Consider the following 18020-nt stretch of genomic DNA (forward strand, 5'->3'; position numbering starts at 1 on the left):
CAAACGCCACACTCGCTCATTCTGCAGAGCTGGTGGTGCAATATGGGACGAGCATGGCTGAAAACAAAAGTGATCAGAGGGCTGGAGCAGCTCTCCTGTGAGCACAGGCTGAGAGCTGGAGCTGTTCAGCCTGGAGAAGAGGAGGCTCCGGGGAGACCTGAGAGCGGCTCCCAGTGCCTAAAGGGGGCTGCAGGAAAGATGGGGAGAGACTCTTCAGCAGGGCCTGCTGTGACAGGATGAGGGGTGATGGTTTTAAACTAGAAGGAAGCAGATTCAGACTGGATATAAGGAAAAAAAAATTATGCTGAGGGTGGTGGAGCACTGGCCCAGGTTGCCCAGAAAGGCGGTGGATGCCCCATCCCTGGAAACATTCCAGGCCAGGTTGGCCGGGGCTCTGAGCAACCTGATCTGGTTGGAGATGTCCCTGCTCCTGGCAGGGGGTTGGACTGGATGGGCTTTAAAGGTCCCTTCCAACCCAAACCATTCCGTGATCCTGTGTAGGGGTCAGGAGGTCTCAGCAGTGTAGATTCTTCTGCCCCTGGGAGCCTGGGCCGTGGCACCTCCCTGCAGCACCACATCTCTGCTTCCGTCCTGCATTCTGTCCATCCTAGATGAGTCCCCACGACCAGGACAGTCCCTTCAGTCTCCATCAGTGTTTTCTGGATAAGGAAAAGCCCTGTTGTCCCCAGGGGCTCTGTCCTGGATGTCCTCCTTCGTCCCATCTGGCACAGGTACACGTGTGGCTGGTAGAGCCAAGCCAGTGGCATGGGGAGGTCCATGAGTGGTAGAGGGAAAGTGTGGCAGGGTTTTCTGGGGTACTTCCCTGAGCATGGCTACCTCCATGTGTTGCTTCAGAGGCAGAGGATACACTGCGTCTCAGTACCTCTTCCTCCTTTTACCCCTCTGCGTGGTCTCACCGGGGCACAGGAGTGACCCAGGTCCCAGGAGAACCAAACAAGGTCGTTTTGCAAAGGGAGTCCATCCTTCACTGTGGCTTTTGGGAGGGTTTCATGACCAAGGCAGAACCTGGCAGGAGGAAGAAGGGTCCTACTGCTGAGGGCATCCCAAATCCTTTGAAATGGCCATCAAATCTCTTAAATCACACTGGGCCACAGATCACTAAAATTGACAGCACACAGGGAGCTCTTGGCCTCCATAAAAGTTTTTTTCCACACCACTTTTGCAGCTTGACCTTGTTTCTTGGATAAAGCCATGTTTTGGGGAAAGGTTCCCATTCCCTTTGGGGGAAAAGGGCTGAAATCCAGCTCCCAAAGGCCAGTGCTGCTCCCTGGTCTCCTGCTTGCTGTGCTCCGTGCAGAGGAGCAGGATGTGCTCATGGTGCCTCCCGGATACAGCGAGGAACTCTGGATGTCCTAGCTCTGGGGGTTGGAACCCTGTTTCTCTGCACCTTTGGGTGTTGCTAGGTTTTGTGGATGTTCCCTGGGCCCTACAAGGTCTGCAGAGGTCCAGCCATCTCCACCCTCCCCGTCGCTGGCCCCTGGTCGGGTGGGTGTGAGTGCACTCGCGTCTGCTGGCAGCACCGTGGTACCTGCCCCGATGCCATGCTGAGCTTGTCCCTTGTTTTTCCCGGGGCTGGAGCAGCAGCGCGGTGAGGAGGCAGCAGGTCTGTGCAGGGTTGGGCCAGCAAAAGGCAGGAACGGCAGCCCCAGGGGTTTGCACCTCAGGGACCCCTTGAGCTCAAAGCCACCCAGATGGGAGAGGTGCCCCCTCCACTAAGAGGGCAGATACAGTCCCAGCCTCAGCCTTGCTGAGGAAGGAAGCTTCTGCATTGTCTGACAGGTTGATACTTCAGGAAAGAACACTTTTTGTTTACTCTGGTCCCTACTGAGGGCAAGTTTATGTGGCTACCTTGTTAAGTACTGCACTGCTGGTCATCTCAGGAAGACTTCTCAGTCAGAAGACGGAGGGTGGGAGGGAAGGGCAGTGCTGGGGCTTGTTTGTCTGTGGTGGGGGCTGTCTCTACAGCCAAGTTCTTTCATCCTACATGGGACAGAGATCAATTCCTCAGTCCATCCTCAGGCCTGATACAGAGCTCAATTCAGGCCTGCAGAGGCTGCTGGCACCCTGAGATCTGCTCATAGGACACAGATGCTGGAGGCCCTTGTCTCCAGGGTAAGTTGCTCTGCTGCTGACCAAGCCCAGCACTTTGCTCTGGAGCTTGGTCCCCTTGCTCTCCCAGCGTTCGGTTAAAAGGTGGCACTGACAGGGTCTCCCACGGGCCATCAGCGAAGATATTGTTTTCAGGATGAAAATCCGACACCCCCTCGCACACACGTTCCTGCAAACACACAGGTGAGCACAGACACACACCTCTCCAGCACAGTCACCAGTAGTGCCAGCACCACACGTCCCATGGCTGGCCAGTCACCCCAGTGAGCTGGGTTGGAGGTGGCCCAGGGCAGGGGGCTCCGCGGGGCAGCAAGGAGGAACCAGCACAGTGGCTGGAGGCAGAAGGCGTTTGGGATGTGGGGTCCGTGGTGGCTAGCAGGGATGCAGCGGGAGCCGCCGAAGCACGGCGGGGTGGGGGCAGAAAAGGAAGGAAGTGTGCAGTGTCTTTGCGCAGGGCCTGGGCAATGACAAACAGGAAGAGCAGCAGGGCTGCGGCAGCGGGCATCGGCAGGAAGGATGGGCAGTGCCCCAAGGGTAGACGGTCCTACCTGAGCTGGACCCTCCCCAAATACACCCCTTTCCCAGCCCCACTGGGGAGGGGGACCCCACATGTCCTCCCCTGAGGTGCCCAGGGACAGTCCCGGCGGCAGAAGGGTGGCAGGTGGCACCCACAGAGAGATGGGTTATGGGGACCGTGGGGTGGTGCGAGGACCTTACTGTGCATAGCTGGGCACGGAGGGTGGGAGTCAGGCTGGCTCGCTCCGCAGCGGGATGGGGGATGGCTGGAGCACAGCCTGGGCAAGGCGAAACGGCCAGGGTGGCAGGGAGGGGAGGACTCATCCTGGCTTCCTGTGGGGCAGGTGGGGTCTGGTGTCCCCAGAGCAGCACCACGTGAAGCATCCCACCTCGACCCTTCTGCCTGCGGCCCAGTCCCACGGCTGGGTGTCGCCCGTCCCTCCGTGCCCCGTGGGCTGGCAGCGGCACCAGCCACGGCTGGTTGCAGAGGTCACGGAGCACACCCCACCGGCCCTGCTGGCGATGCCCATGGAGGCACCCCAGGATTTTGGGGGAAGCAGGGCTGTGCCCGTAGGCACAGGACGGGGGTTCACCAGCGGGAAGCGGGGCTGGGGCTGCAGGCGGCCCGGCGGAGCCGAGCTGCGGCGATGTGGCCGGTATGTGTGTGGGCGGCAGGCAGGGTGGGGGAGAAGGAGGGAGAGGAAGCAGCAGAGGCAGCAGCTCCTTTGATAAGCAGCTTCCTGAACACTTTCAAACCGTGGTGTTAGACCGACACGCGCGGCGCCTGCGGGCCTGTGCCAGGACTGACGGAGCCCACGCCGCGGGGCAGCAGGTAGGCAGCCCTCCAGCCCGCCCGTGCCGCCCGCCGGAGAGGGGACCCCCACCGGGCAGTGCTGGGCCCTGGCACCCACGGGCGGTGGGCATGTGGTCGCTGCCAGGCAGCCCTGGGCAGGGCTGGGATGCTGGGCAGGGTGATGGGGATGCTCTCCCTGCAGGTGCTGGCAGCTGGGGCTCTTCCCAGTCCCTCCTGCCTACCATGGGGCTTGGCTGGGGCATCTCCCAGGTGTTTTCTGGCCAGTGCGCAAAGGATGGCTGCTGGGGTTGGAGTCTGATGCTGACTCCGGTCAGGATCTCCCCTGGTGCTGCAGCTCCTGGGGAGCAGCCGCTTTTGCCCTGCCTGGCCGGGGGACAGGCCCCCCAGGATGCCCTGCATGGGGCACGGGGGTGGTGTGCATGGCAGCGGCAGCGCTGTCACCCCCAGAAATACCGCTGGGCAGCAGGGAGTCATGGGGAACCGCTCCTGCCCTAGCCGCATTCCCAAACAGCAAAGCCATAGGGTGGACCCAGTCCTCTGTAGGACTTCCCTAAGCTGACGGGCTACCTGGAATCTAACTCTTTGTCCACCAAAAGCTCCGACTCCGCAGCATCCCTTGTCCCTTTTAGTCTGTCTCTTCCTTATGGAGGGAGCTGGGGATGAGAAGGAGCCTCATGATCCCAGGGTACTGCCTGCACCATGAGGACCTCTGCCCAGAGGTGAACCAGCATCACCTGCATCTCCCCATCCCTGCCAGAGGCTGTCCTGGGGCTGGTGGTGGTGGAGCCCTGGCACCCTCCTCCAGCTGGGCTACCCCATCGCCTCTTGCTCAACCACTCAGAAAAAGCAGTTTCCTCTTGACGGTTGCTGAGACCTGTGGGATAGAGGAGGCTGTCCCAGGGCCTCCTCGCCAGAGCCATGAGGCTGTTGAGGGCACATCGCCCCGTGTCTCCCAAGAGCAGGAGCTGGCCAGGCTCCTTAGGGTGCCTTCAGCCCACCTCATCTCACCTGCCGAATGCTGCTGCACCCATGCGGATCCCACCTCTCCCTCCTCCCCACGATGTCCCCAGCCTGAAGCAGGAATGTTGGGGAAGGGCTGGAAACACATGGCAGCATGTCCTTCCCATGGAGGTGGAGAGCATCTCGAGCTCCCCCAAAACCAGACCGTGCTCCGGCGACACAGGGCGTGGGCATCCTCTGCTCGGTGCAAGCAGACGGCCATTGGTGCCAAGCCCAGGGTCACCAGTGGGTGCCTGTGTGGGCTGCAGTGCTGCGGGCACGCTGGAGGGCAAACATGCTGGCAGCTCTCCGGATGCCACCTGCCTGGACGCAGGGGCTGGGGGCCCTGGTTCCAGGTCAGCTGAGGACCCAAAACCTGTCCCTTGGTCAGAGAACCCACCCAGCCTCATGGTATCTTTCAGACCTGCCTTGTCTTTTCCAGCTGCTTCTCCTCCGATGGCTCCTTGATTCCCTGGGAGCAGAGGACTCCTCGTGTCCATTCCCTGCGCTTCAGGACGAGGGTTTCGTGGCTGCCGCAGCATGGTACAAGCCTGCTTGGTGTGCTCCAGAGTTCATAACAGCACCCCGACGGCCTGGGCAGACATGGACAAGACAGAAAAGCCCAGTCCCTCTGCCAAGAAGCACGTGCGTCTTCAGGAGAGGTGAGCACGGCTGGATGGTGCCTGCAGCCCAGACTGCGGGTAGCCATAGCATTGCTCATCCCCAAGCCGTGGGCTCCCCCAAACTTCCTTCCCCCAGCCCAGCCCTGCCAGCCCACTGCCTGCTGACTCGTACAGATGCCAGGTCTGAGTGTGGAGGCAGCCCTGACCCGCCCCAGACCAGCCCGGGCCAAATCTAGACACCATCCTTTGGAGGCTTTCCAGCAAAAAGGCCAAATAACCAGTTAGTTCCTTGCTCCTCAACCCTCCTTGTCTTCTGGGGTCTCTACCTGGCCTCTTTCTTAATCCTTGGTTATTCTCTGCCTGGCTTTTTTAACGGATGATATGGCAGGATGGGCTGCCTTCCTGTCTGGTGGTGGCAGGGGGTCAACCAGGAACCCCTTTTCTTCACAGGAGGGGCTCCAATGTGTCGCTGATGCTGGACATGAGCTCACTGGGGAGCGTGGAGCCCATCCAGCCTGTCTGCACGCCACGGGACATCACGCTGAAGTTCCTGAGGACATCCAGCCATGTGCTGAGAAGAGAGGAGCTCCAAGAGCGTGCCCAGAGCCTGACACAGCTCCAGGAGGAGTTTTCGGTGCGATGCTCCCCTCCCCTCTCCTTCCTCATGCAAGGGGTTGGTGGTGGAGGGGGCTGGCAGGAGTGGACATCTCTGAGGGAGGCTCGGAGCCCGGCTGTGCCCCACAGCAGCGGTGGCAGGGAAGGCGATGTGGGCAAACAGGGGTGAGGGGTGCTCTGGGTATCCCCTGGCTGCGTCCCTGGTGCACACAAGTCCCCACTGCATCCCTGGAAAGCCTGTCCTGCACTCCCATGGCATGTTCTTCTCCCCAGGTGGCCTCTCTGGAAGGTGAGCCACCACATCTAGGGTAAGGACAGGGCTCATCCCAGAAGCTGACATCTCTGGTGATGCTTCTAGGGCCCCGGGTCAGCTTCTCACTCCCTGAGGGACCAGCTCTGCCGTGACAAGGGGACACAAGCAGCAGCAATGGGGTTTTCCTCACAGTTGTTCTCTCCTCCTGCAGAAAATCCCACCCAACTTTGTCAGTCCGGAGGAGCTGGAGATCCCTGGACGTGCCTCCAAGGACAGATACAAAACCATCCTCCCCAGTATGTGCTGCTGCATCCCTTTGCCTCACATTTGCCCCGGGAAAGGGGTGGGTGGCTGTGGGTGGGTGTATGCGCACGGGAGAGGGGTGCCTCACAGCAGCCTTGGAACCAGGACGGGCGCTCCTCGGTGCTCTTGGTGCTCCTGTCGTGCTTCTGCTGCTCCTACTGCATGTTGCAGCGGGTATAAGGGCCAAGAACATCACAGGAGGACTCTTTGGGCTCTAGTCAGGCACTGTGGGAAGGCCCTGGGGAGTCATTGTCTGGTGGGCGAGTTACCCCACATGCTCCCTGCGGTACAGGAATTTTTGGCCATGGCTTGCTGTACCCTGCCATGGTAGTGAGGGTAAACTGGGGCAAGAAGGGGCCTGAGGGAGAGTGCAGAGAGCTCTGAGCACGGCATAGAGCTGGGGGGACTCAGGTGCCAGCTGTTGGAGCTGAGGCAGAGAGGATGCGCAGGGCCAGGCTCTGACGTTGTCCCTGGGGTAACGCCTGCCGTGTCTTTCAGATCCTGAGAGCCGGGTCTGTCTCAGGAGGGCAGGGAACCAGGAGGAAGACAGCTACATAAATGCCAACTACATCACGGTGAGTGTCCTGCCTGGCTGGAGAGTGCGTGGTCCCCCAGGTCCTGCAGCCCATGGCTCACGGGGCATCGGGCTGCAAACCCCTTGGTGCCACAGGTGCCACGCCGGGACCCGCATGCCAGGGCACTGACTGCCACCCACTGGCCTGTGGCTGCCCTGAGGCAGCAGTCTGAACTTGCTACCCCTTTCCGAGCTGGAGCGATGCGGCTCCATCAGCGCGGGGCAGACACACTGTCCCTTTTCGGGGAAAGCCTCACGGGGCGGCTGCTCTCAGGTCCCACTGCCTGGGTGGGTTGAGCACCTGTACGGGCTCCCTCGCAGTGGCTTCTCCACCTCTTCCTCATGCACAAGTCGGTTTTCTGGCGATGCCACCGGAGGCGAGCTGCGTCAACAGAGCATCGCAGCCCGGTGATCTTCAGCCCTTACACATCCAGGAATTCCCTCTCCGCTCAGGGGGGTTTGTTGCAATTTCCCAAGGAGAAAGCTAAGGAAGGGGAGGGCGTGGCTATCTTTGATACCCGCCGGGGTCCCTGTCCAGCGACTGAGAAATCCCCAGGTCCAAGGGCGTTACTTCAGGCAGCCCAATTTACGATCGTCATCCTGCTGTGCAAATGACCACTTCCAGGCTGCAGTCTCCCTTGTGCTGAGCCGTACGTCACCTTAAAACAGAACCTTGTGCCAGCTTCACGTGGGTGGTAGGCTGCTTTGTGAGCAATTCATCTCGTTTCAGCATCTTTGGGGCAGGCTGGGGGCACTGGGAAGTAGAAGGGGGGTCTGCAGCCGCTCTGGGTGCCTGGCAGCGAGGAGAGCGTGGGAAGGTGGGACTCAGAAAAGTGCCCTCTGGTGCGGCAGACAGAGCCCTGGAAGGTGGTCTGAGAGCACAGGTTGGAGCCGGAGGGTGTTTAGTGGCATTTCTTGTCTGGTGGTGCTCATGGGTGCGAGCCAACGAGACAGCAGTGGTGTGAGCTGCCAGCATCCTGCAGTGAGGGGCCAAGTCTGATTTTGGGCACAGGAGGACCATGGCTAAAGCTGCCGGGAGGCTTGCTGGTCCCAACCAGGGTCTGAACACAGGCAGCAGGGCAGAGGATTACTTTTAGAGCGGTCTTCCTGAAGCAGCCTGGCAGCGTGCAGCTTCGCATCAGGTGGCACCATCACCCTGCCCACATGCATCAGGGGGTACGTGAGCGCGTGGCATCCTCTCCATCTCACACGAGTGCTAACAGAAACGCACAAACACTGCCCATCCCTGTCTCGCACATGTATGTGCCCACACGTCTCTGTTTGGAGCTGGTATTCCCTGACCGCTTCCTCCAACTTACCTCTCCAAGGGTGTCAGGGTGCAGGAATTTCTAGGCACAGCAGCAAATCAGCAACCCAGCCTGCTTCTGGCACACTTGGCAGGCACAGCGAGTCTGGAGGAGCTCTGCAGGTATTTGGTCACATCATTGGGATCGAATGTTTTTCCTGCTGACTCTAGCCCGTGAATTGTTTTTAAGCAAGAGGAGCAGGTGGGGGGAAATTCCCAGTGTTGACACCTCCAGGTCTTACTGGAAATCTCCTTCTGAATGGAAAATCATTTCCTAGGGGAAAAAAAAATCTTGAGGCATGGCAGTAGGGCTATATAAAATGTTCTTGAAAATGTTCCTGCAACATGCAGTGTTGCCGTGCAACTTCTTGTGCGACCAAGCTGTTAACAGGATTGCTGCAAAGACCTGGATTAAATCACAGGGGTTTGGATGCATTTTTAACCAAGATGTCTTTTAACAAAGCCATAAAGCTCTGCCCAGAGTGCTGCGCACTCGCTTTTCCAAAAGCTGTGGGCGCTGCGTGTGCCTCCCCAGGGCATCCTCAGCCGGGTCCCTGACTCCTCGCTGTGCTGCCAAATGGCATCTCCAGCTAGGAGCTGGAGTAACGTGTTACTGGCCTGGGAGAAGGCTTTCCCACACCTCTGCCTGCCCTCCAGCTTCTGCTCTCCAAGCTTTTCTATTTCTTGGCAGTTTTATACTGGGAGAGGAAGTGACCATGGAGGCAGAGGATGCCTGGAGCTGTGAAACAGAGCCTGGGGCAGAGGCGGGGCAGGGGTCTATGCTGACCACCTCTCCGGTGTTCCCAGACCCAGCCTTCCCACTGCTGGGCAGTGCCACCCCCCCTCCCGAGCCCGGCGGAGAGGCAGCACTGGTGGGACCCAGCCGGGGCTATCCCAGCTCCCAGCCAGAGCAGAGCTTGATGACTTCTGCTCCTCCTCGGGGAAATGCCTCCGGTGAGAAGCGTGCTCCCTGTGTGAGCTCTGCCTCGCCAAGGGATTTGCCACGCTGGCTACCGTCACACCGGTAACCTGGGGACGCTTGCACGGAGCTTGGGTGCACGTGGGGCTCGCTCCCGGCTTGTGAGACCGGGAGGATGGAGAGAATATCTGGTAGCTCCTGATCAGGTCTATACAAGCATTTCAAGGACAGATTTAGTAGGAAATAGCCTGTGTGGCTCAGTCTCTCACCTGCAGAGGAAGACAAGCACCACAGAGCTGGGGTGGCCCCGCACACAGCAGGGTCCCCCCCAGGGTGGCTGATGGACCATGTGCTCGGCAGGGCTACGCGGGACGGCCCCGGGAGTACATTGCCACCCAGGGACCCATGCTGAACACCGTGACTGACTTCTGGGAGATGGTGTGGCAGGAGGAGGTGCCCCTCATCATCATGATAACCAAGCTGCAGGAGCGCAAAGAGGTACAGTTATCCCTCCCCTGGCGTGGGCACAGCACCCTGGCCGGGAGCAGAGGGCAGGGTGGGGTAATAACAGCAGGAAAGGGTTATGTGAGATCAAATGTGGGGTCTGAGCACCTGCTTGATTTCTCTGCTTTGCTCTCAGAGGGTACCCCCGATCGATCGCACACGAAGGAGGAGAGCCCCAGGGCTGCAGCCTTGGCCCCATCCAGCAAAGCCTCTCCTCCTCACATGGCCTCTCGTGCCCTGCGCATGCTTTGCTGGCTGGATAATAGGATAAGGAGATTAGAGCAACCCCTGGGAGAGGGAGCAGGGGCAGCAGTCAGCAGAGTCCCTCCGGCCCCGAGCAGCTCTCCTCCTGGCCTGGGAGGTCTCCGCCGGTGGATCCAGGCTGGGATGGGCGCTGGCAGCACTGTGCCCTGCGTGGCAGCCACCCTGTGCCTCGGCTGCGATCCCTGGCTCCCCGTCCACACAGCGCTGGCCTGGGGTGCTCACCCTCTCTTTCCTGGCCATGGCCATCCCCCCTTCTCTCCCTGGCTGGCGCAGCATCCCTGTGCCTTGCACTGGGCAGGCTGGGTCCTCCTGGGTCTGGCAGGACACGGACTGGTCCAGGAACAGCTCCCGTGGGGCTGGGGAGAACCATGCAGCCCCGGGGTCTGAAAGCCATATGGCAGGGCATGGAAAGGGTGCAGGGGGAGCAGACGTGGGGAGAGGGATCTTTCCCTTCCTTAGCTTCCCCTCTGTATCACCCCACATCCACCTTCCCTGCTCCCCCGTGCCTTCCCGGGTAATGTCCTTCCCCAAGAGCACTGAGCAAAGCATCGCTCAAATGTCCAGTGGGTGCCTTGAGCATGAACAGCCATGAACCCTGGCTTGTTCTTTCAGAAATGTGTCCACTACTGGCCTGAGAAGGAGGGCACCTACGGCCCCTTCGCCATCCGCGTGCAGGGGGTGAGCGAGTGCGTGGAGTACGTGGTCCGGGATCTCTCCATCCAGGTGTGTTCAGCCTCCATCCTGGGGTCAGAGGGGGGGCCCAGCGGGGCCTGGCAGTGCCCCCGACACCCCCGGGCTCTCTAGTGGGATGGCAGCGTTGTGTGACAGGAGAGCAGAGGGATCATGGCTCGGAGAGCTGGCGCTTACGAGCCCCCTGCCAGAGGAGGGGTCTGCAGAGCTCCTGCCTGCCCGAGGGGGCTGAGAGGGAGCAGGACCCAGCCCTGGGGGGCAGAGGAGTGGAGGTCAGTGGGCTAGAGCTTTTCTGCTAGCCCTTTGCTGTCTGCACTGCGCCTTTGGGCTCTGCCCCGTGGGCTCTCCATAGTCACCCCGGGCTGACACCAAAAGGATCTCGCTGGCTTTGTCTGGACTGTGGGGACAGTATGGGGACATTCTGTGCCTGCTTCCATCTTCTGGAAGGGGACACTTCCCAGTGGCTCTCCTGGGTGTCTGGCAGAGGCTCAAAAAGAGATTTGAGGGAGGTGATGATGAGAGGAGATGAGATGAGCACCGGCTGCCCAGCCTCTTCTTGAGTAGGACGCCATGCCTTCATTTGGCCCAGTCCAAGAGTCTGTGCCCCCACATCCTGATTCCTCTTTCTTCTGTGCTGGAAAAGCGTGAAGGTGAATGCCGCCAGGTCAAACACATCCTCTTCCCTTCCTGGCCGGACCAGCAGACACCCGAATCAGCCAAGCCCGTGCTGCACTTGGTGTCCAAGGTGGAAGAGACTCTGCAGGCTGCAGCCAGCCCAGGGCCCATCGTTGTGCACTGCAGGTAAGAGCTTCCCCCTCGCCCAAGCCCCTCCATGTCCCTCCCTTTGGGATCAGTCTGCAAACGCAGGAAGGGAAAATCCCACCTGTGAATGCTCATGGGCTGGTCCCGCTGCGGTGCAGGGGCACAGCATTCCCATAGCGGAGTTGTTCAACCAGCAACTCCAGTCCTGGCGTCAGGATGATGGCAGTAGCGTGCTGCACGCTGCCCTGGAAAGAAATCTGGTTTGCACCTGGGTCTGTGGACAGCAAGGAGGGAACAGGAGACCTCTGCAGGGTTGGGACCCAGACACCAGACCCACGGCTGATCCATGGCTCAGGCTCCTGCTTCCTCTGCCGCTGAGCATGGCCTGCGGCTTGGCTGTGAAGCTGTTTTTCGGGGCAGCCCTCCCTGAGGAGGTGGCCTCTGTGTGTTTCTTCTCGCTGCAAAGTGAATTTGGGGACGGTGGAGCAGAGTGCCCGATCGTCCTTGCGCAACACAGGCAGCACGTGATGCTCCAGGCTGGCCTGCCCCAGGGCAAACTGCTTGGTGCCCAGGCTTAGAGCACAGCGGGGAGGGGAGGTGAAGGGGCTGCAGAGACCCCTGTGCCACACAGGGACAGGGGGCACAGGCTGGTTTTGTGATCCCAGAGCAGCCTCAGCTGGGCTGTGCAACACGGCGAGACCTCCTTGCCATGGCAGCAACACCAGCCCCTGTCTTTTGGTGCCTGGCTTAGAAAGTTGGTCTGGCAGCTGGGACTGGGACTCCAGCATCCTTCCAGGAAGAAATGGCAGCACACCAATTCGGGAGCATCTCCAGCTTGGACAGACTGCGGTGCAGGCAGTGGATACTGTCAGTGCTCAGCACAGCTGTGTCTGTCCCGCAGCGCAGGCATCGGCCGGACGGGCTGCTTTATCGCTACCAGGATCGGGTGCCAGCAGCTGAAGGAGAAGGGGGAGGTGGATATCCTGGGAATCGTGTGCCGTCTCCGCATAGACAGGTGGGTGCTCAGGGCAGGCTGCTCCTTGGAGGGTCTAGGCCTGGGAGGAGGGATGCAGAGGGATGCGGGGACAGGCATCGCAAGGGTTCATGGGGACAATTTTTGATAGAAACCAGAAGAGTTGCTGAAAGATGCAGATGTGGCAACAGCAAATGATTGCCCAGTGCCGGGCCAGCTTTGCTGTCAGGGCTATTGTAGCTCTGAGGACCTGAGGATGTGAGGGAGGGCAGAGCGGCTCTGAACCTGGCAGCCAGTTTGCCCCTTCTAGCTCAGCCACTACATTCAGAAACACTTGATTTTGCCACTTTTCAAGGAGAAGTACTGGAAAAATTAGAGCCAAATCAGTTGCTAATCTGCATTTTTAACAGCCCAGCAATGCTTCTGAGCTCAAATCGCTTTGGACAGCTCTGGCCCCTTTTCCAGATGTACCTGGACGTAGCGGGTGAAGCAGGAACACTTGTGCTGCAGGAGCAGGGAGCTGGGGGTGGGCTGTGGGCTCCAGCGAGGTGTCAGCAGATCCCGCCTTTCCCTTGCAGAGGCGGGATGATCCAGACGAGCGAGCAGTACCAGTTCCTCCATCACACACTAGCTCTCTACGCTTCCCAGTTGCCGGAGGCGGGAGGCCACTAGCGCAGGGCTCCCTCCGGGATGCCGGCTCCCCGCTCCGACCTCTCCTGCACCGGCCTTGGGGATACCTCTGCCAAAACCCCTCCTGCTGCCGCCGGGCCACAGAGCAGAAGCATGAGCATCCCTGGATGAGCGCAGCCGAGCAAACCCACGGAGACTGTGGCCTTGCGACCTGGGGATGAGCAGGGTTTGGCGGGTTGGCGTGAGGGATTCGGTGGGTGCTCGAGGCGGCTGTTGCTGCTGGCTCGAGGCAGATTTCACGCCTGGAAAGAAGCTTTGGCTTTCGAAACGTGCAACTTTTTATCCTCCACTAGAAGGGCAAGCTGTGCAGAGGAACTGAAGCTGGGTGAGCACCAGGAGCATGGTTTGCCTTTTAGCCTCACAGAAATGTTTACCCCATTAGACGCGGAGCCGGTACAATTACCCTGGAAATAAACAGAGCCCTTCTCCTGATTTCGTATCATCTCAGGACAGAGGCTGAGCTTGCTCTGAAGATGAGCCACAATGCTCTTCTTGCTAGAGATACCCCTTGATGATTTGGTACAAAAGGTGCACAGCTGTTCCCTTCGTTACGTGGCTTGCTTTCCTCCCCACCTTTGGCCAACACCTTCCCAACAGCCTTAAAATAGGGGAGATTCCTAAGTGCCTCTGCAGTTTTGCAAGCAACGTGTTCCCAATCGCCTTCTGTTAGACGAGGGTGAGGGTTTTGCATTCTTGGCTTTATTCTGAAATCAGAACAAAATAATAATTGGATTTTGTCGGGGATTTTTCACTGCTAAGTTCAGGGGAGGGGAAAGGAGAAGAGGGAGAAACATTTTGGCACAAAGCATGGAGAGCGAAACATTCTGTAAAATATTTCAGAGCCATTCAAAGCTGGCCTTCAGCTGGTGGGCAGTGAGGACTGACTGGGAGCTGGGGGCCGCCCAGCCTGCGCCTGCCCGTGCCCACAAGCCCTGAAGCGGCTGGCTTGGTGGGTGAGATCCAGGGAATAAAAGGGTCAATCCTCTTGCTGAGAGAATCTGAGCTTGCCACAGCTCCCACAGCATCCCCAGACCAGTGCTGTGTGCATGGACCCCCCTCCGCCGCTCTGAGGGTCCCCAAAATGCAGTTGAATGGCTGCCCAATGGTTTTGCCCTGGTGCCCATTGTTCAGGCTCTGTGGTTCTCTTGGAAGGAAAAAAAATGGTTGGATAAAAAGAGAAGTTTTATCCTTAGCTCTGTAGTTCTCCTAACGTGTCATCCGTCCATCAGTGAGCACAGCCCCCTCCTACTGCACCAGGAACAAACCCACTCACTGGCCCTGCAGCAGGAAAAGCCCCAGATCTGGAGTCGCATCCTTCCACCTACGGCATCTAGATTGCCCCAGCGAGCTCCCTGTACCGGCTGCCAGGTCAACCCGTCCTTGTGCCACAGCCCGCCCAGCCAGGCACTGCTGGGGTGGGCCTTGGTCTCTGCAGGGCTCCTCCTGGTGCCTGGGCTCCTGGAGAGACCAGAGAGCCTCCACGAGCCCCTGAAAGGCCAAAGCACGGCTCAGGACTTTGCATTCCCAGTTAATGTTGCCTTTGATGGTGTCCCTGAAGCCACCAGTGGGAAGTTTTGAGCTCGTCTGAGACAGGTTTGTTCATCTGGCCCACAGCATCCTCATTTCCAAGTCTTTCCTCCCCACATTGCCATCAGGCAGGGGAACCTGAAAAGCCTGAAAACTGCACCAAGGCATGGTCTTTTCCTGTGCTCCCTGGACAGCAGGACATGCACCATTTTTATCAGGCTTTTCATCGAATCATAGAATGGTTTTGGCTGGAAGGGACCTTCAAAGCCCACCCAGTCCAACCCCCCTGCCAGGAGCAGGGACATCTCCAACGAGATCAGGTTGCTCAGAGCCCCGGCCAACCTGGTCTGGGATGTTTCCAGGGATGGGGCATCCACCGCCTCTCTGGGCAACCTGGGCCAGTGTTCCACCACCCACCCCTCCATGCTGGGAAACTGCTTCCCCCATCCACAAAAGCCATGGCATGCCCAGCAGGCAAAGGAAAGGAATCGCTCCAAAATCTCATGTCTTCCCAAGCCCCAGGCTGAAATTAAGCCCCTGAGCTTGGCCAGGGGTTTGAGCAGGGCTGAGATTGCTCCTGTTCCTCATTCCTCTCCCTTAAAACCCTGGCATGGACCCAGCTGCTTTTTTTTCTTCTCATGGTGTTTCTGTGCTTTGCTGGACGTGAAAACCAGACAGCCGGACAGGGAGCTGGTACCATGTCCCCAGCAGACCAAGTCCTACCCAGGGTTCAGAAGAAGTCCTTTCTCCACGTGACTGCAATTTTGGCCTGGAGTTTCCTGGGCTGGTGATCCATCCCTTGCGACAACTCATTGGGCTGGAGGTTGCTTAGGATGAGAGAAAAAACCACGATGCCCATGTGGTGTGCATTGCCGTAGCGGCACACGCAGGCATTGCTGGCTGCAAGGACATCCCAGGTGTTCCAAATTCACCGCAGCCGACGGAGAGCACCAGTGCGTTGCACGGCGTCCCCGTCGAACATAGCACACCGCTGCAGGCTGCAGCCGGGCACTGCTTCGGCCAGCTTCTTAGAAGAGTCAGGCACTGGGGTGGGATGTGCCAAAATACAGTGTTTGGGGTACTCAATTACAGCCCTCCGCTCAGGCAAGCGGTGTAACCACAGAAGAGTCTCCAGCAGCATCCTCATTGACTCCAAGTAATCGATGACCAAGCCATCACCAGAAAGGACAAATTTCAAGGCAAGCTTTGACGTTTCAAGGGTAGCACTGGGGTGCCAAGAGCTCACAGAGGCTCTGCGAGAGTACGGGCAGCATGTGGGACCCCACAGAGGACGAGGTCCACCCAGCAGCACCTCACCTAGCACCGGAGGGATGGGCTGACCTGGCGGCTGGGAGCACCAGGGACGCTGTGGGACACTGCAGTGACATCTGTTTGGGCTGGTCTTCAGAAACCCGGTGGTTAAAATGTGAGAGGGGGGAGCACGGAGGACAAGCCATCCATTACCCACATTAACCTGGAGCACAGCCCTGATAATTCAAGTTTTTTTTCAGGAACTCGGTTGAGCAACCACATCAAAATCTGCTGGGAATTTCAAATATGCTCTGGTCTGGAGAGGTCCTGCAGCAGCGCTGGCCACATATCTCCAAACCTGCCAAGGCATCCCTTGCTGGGGATAGGGAAATAGGGATGGGCAGAGGGGGGCCAGTACATGGAAATGGTCTTTTTTTGCCCATTTGCTTGTGTTTTGCCCAGCGTGGGGATGGACTCATGCAGCTCCCACCTCTGCCGCGTTTTGTCTGAGCCCGGGGTGGACAGTGTGCCTGGCAGGGACTGCAGTAGCGCCAGGGCTATCAGGAGGCGATCTCTGCTGACAACTCGAGTGCCACAGGCGTTTTTGGGTGGGAAACCCCAAACTGGTGTAGGGACATTCCCCGGGCTGGAATCTGTTACAAAAAAAAAAAACCAACCATCTTCGGGCAGAAATTACACACAGGAATTGGGGGACGATGAATTTTTCACGAGTGTGGGGAGGAGCTACAAGGGAGTAATTAGAAGAAGCGACGATATTTCTGGTTCCTCGGGCCTGCCTTTGAGAGCGCGGGGATCCTTAGCAGGCTGCAGCATCTCTGAAAACAAAATGGTTTCTGTCTCCGAAAACAAAGACAGCTTCCCAGTGGCTTACAGCACATGATGGAAACTTTCCCACCATGAATTGTCTCAGGCTCCAAGATACCCACGGTGAGGCAGATCTGTCCACAGCTCAGCCTCTCCATTTTCTGGGCGTACAGGATTGTCGCAGGCAGCCAGGCAGCCCCAGCAATGAATTCAGCATCCTCACCTCTCATGGGAGCGTGAGCATCCTCCTCCGCACGTGGGGTCTCCCCAGTGAACTGCTGGAACAAATGTCCTCCCGGAGTGAGGGAAGTGACACCGCGTGACAGCCCTTGCTTCAGGAGCGGCTCAGATCTAGAGCGCAGAATCATAGAATCACAGAGTGGTTTGGGTGGGAAGGGACCATCAAAGCCCACCCAGTCCAACCCCCCTGCCAGGAGCAGGGACATCTCCAACCAGATCAGGTTGCTCACAGCCCCGTCCAACCTGGCCTTGAACGTTTCCAGGGATGGGGCATCCACCGCCTCTCTGGGCATCCTGGGCCAGTGCTCCACCACCCTCACTGTAAAAATTTTTTTCCTAATATCCAATCTGAATCTACCTCCCTCTATTTTAAAACCATTACCCCTCATCCTGTCACACCAGGCCCTGCTGAAGAGCCTCTCCCCATCTTTCCTGCAGCCCCCTTTAGGCACTGGGAGGCCGCTCTAAGAAGCAGTTTAGCATGCCCTTGCGACCCAGCAGAGCTCGGCTGGGTGAAAACGCGGGGTTTTGAGGCTGCAGGGCCCAACCTGATCTCTAAAGGCTGGTGTCGCAGCAGGTTGTATCGATGTCTTACAGAAATATCCCTCGAGAAAGTCCTGCCTTTGAGTGATGTCTCCTTCTGCACGTGGAAAATTGCTGACCAGCTCTTGTGGGGTTGCTCTGGGCTCCTGGCTCTGTGGAAGCCTTGTCTTGAGAAACCAAAGGGGTTTTAAAATAGAGAGAGGAAGATTCAGACTACCCATCAGGAAGAAGTGTTTGACACTGAGGGTGGTGGAGCAGTGGCCCAGGTTGCCCAGAGAGGTGGTGGATGCCCCATCCCTGGAAACATTCCCGGCCAGGTTGGCCGGGGCTCTGAGCAACCTGATCTGGTTGGAGATGTCCCTGCTCCTTGCAGGGGGTTGGACTGGATGGGCTTTGAAGGTCCCTCCCACCCCAAACCCTTCTGTGAGTCTATGAAAAGTAAAAAAACACGTGCAGCCTGGGGAAACTGAGGCCCGAGGGCAAAGTGCCAGGGCAAACTCCAGCCTCCAAATCCACAAAAGCAGGGACCATCCCCTCGCTGAAAAGAAAAGAGCAGGTGGAGGAGGCCCCCTTCGTGCCCATGAGGTCCCCTCACACCGCGGTGCACCTCCCTTCAGGGCCAGACCTTCAGGTCGCCCTCATCTCACTCATTTGTGTCCATTGAGTCTTGGGAGGTGGGGTCCCTCCTGGGACCTCGCC

The 18020-nt window shown here is 58.7% G+C and overlaps 1 protein-coding gene across 2 annotated transcripts; it reads left to right on the forward strand.

Moving 5' to 3' along the window:
- The first annotated feature begins 3411 nt into the window (after positions 1–3411).
- PTPN7 (protein tyrosine phosphatase non-receptor type 7) lies at positions 3412–13367 on the forward strand. 2 transcript variants are annotated; one of them, XM_086765606.1, is made up of 10 exons: positions 3412–3478; positions 4902–5121; positions 5533–5716; positions 6162–6246; positions 6752–6828; positions 9413–9550; positions 10433–10543; positions 11154–11311; positions 12179–12287; positions 12824–13367. In XM_086765606.1, the coding sequence occupies exons 2-10, from the start codon at positions 5000–5002 to the stop codon at positions 13094–13096; spliced, it is 1257 nt and encodes a 418-aa protein (XP_086621732.1). In that variant the 5' UTR covers positions 3412–3478; positions 4902–4999; the 3' UTR covers positions 13097–13367. The 2 variants fall into 2 exon arrangements, with proteins under 2 accessions (XP_086621732.1, XP_086621733.1); XM_086765607.1 differs by having other exon boundaries at positions 12174–12287; positions 12824–13065.
- The last annotated feature ends 4653 nt before the right edge of the window (positions 13368–18020 follow it).

Source organism: Chlamydotis macqueenii, chromosome 23 (genome assembly GCF_036417535.1).
Source record: "Chlamydotis macqueenii isolate bChlMac1 chromosome 23, bChlMac1.mat, whole genome shotgun sequence".
In the NCBI taxonomy this organism is placed as follows: Eukaryota; Metazoa; Chordata; class Aves; order Otidiformes; family Otididae; genus Chlamydotis; species Chlamydotis macqueenii.

Bases quoted from the DNA above. Each gene is read 5' to 3' on its own strand.
- PTPN7 (XM_086765606.1), top strand. From the start codon at position 5,000: ATGGTACAAGCCTGCTTGGTGTGCTCCAGAGTTCATAACAGCACCCCG. The intron at 5,717-6,161 runs GTGCGATGCTCC...CTCCTCCTGCAG, and splicing joins AGCTCCAGGAGGAGTTTTCG to AAAATCCCACCCAACTTTGT. The intron at 11,312-12,178 runs GTAAGAGCTTCC...CCCGCAGCGCAG, and splicing joins CCCATCGTTGTGCACTGCAG to GCATCGGCCGGACGGGCTGC.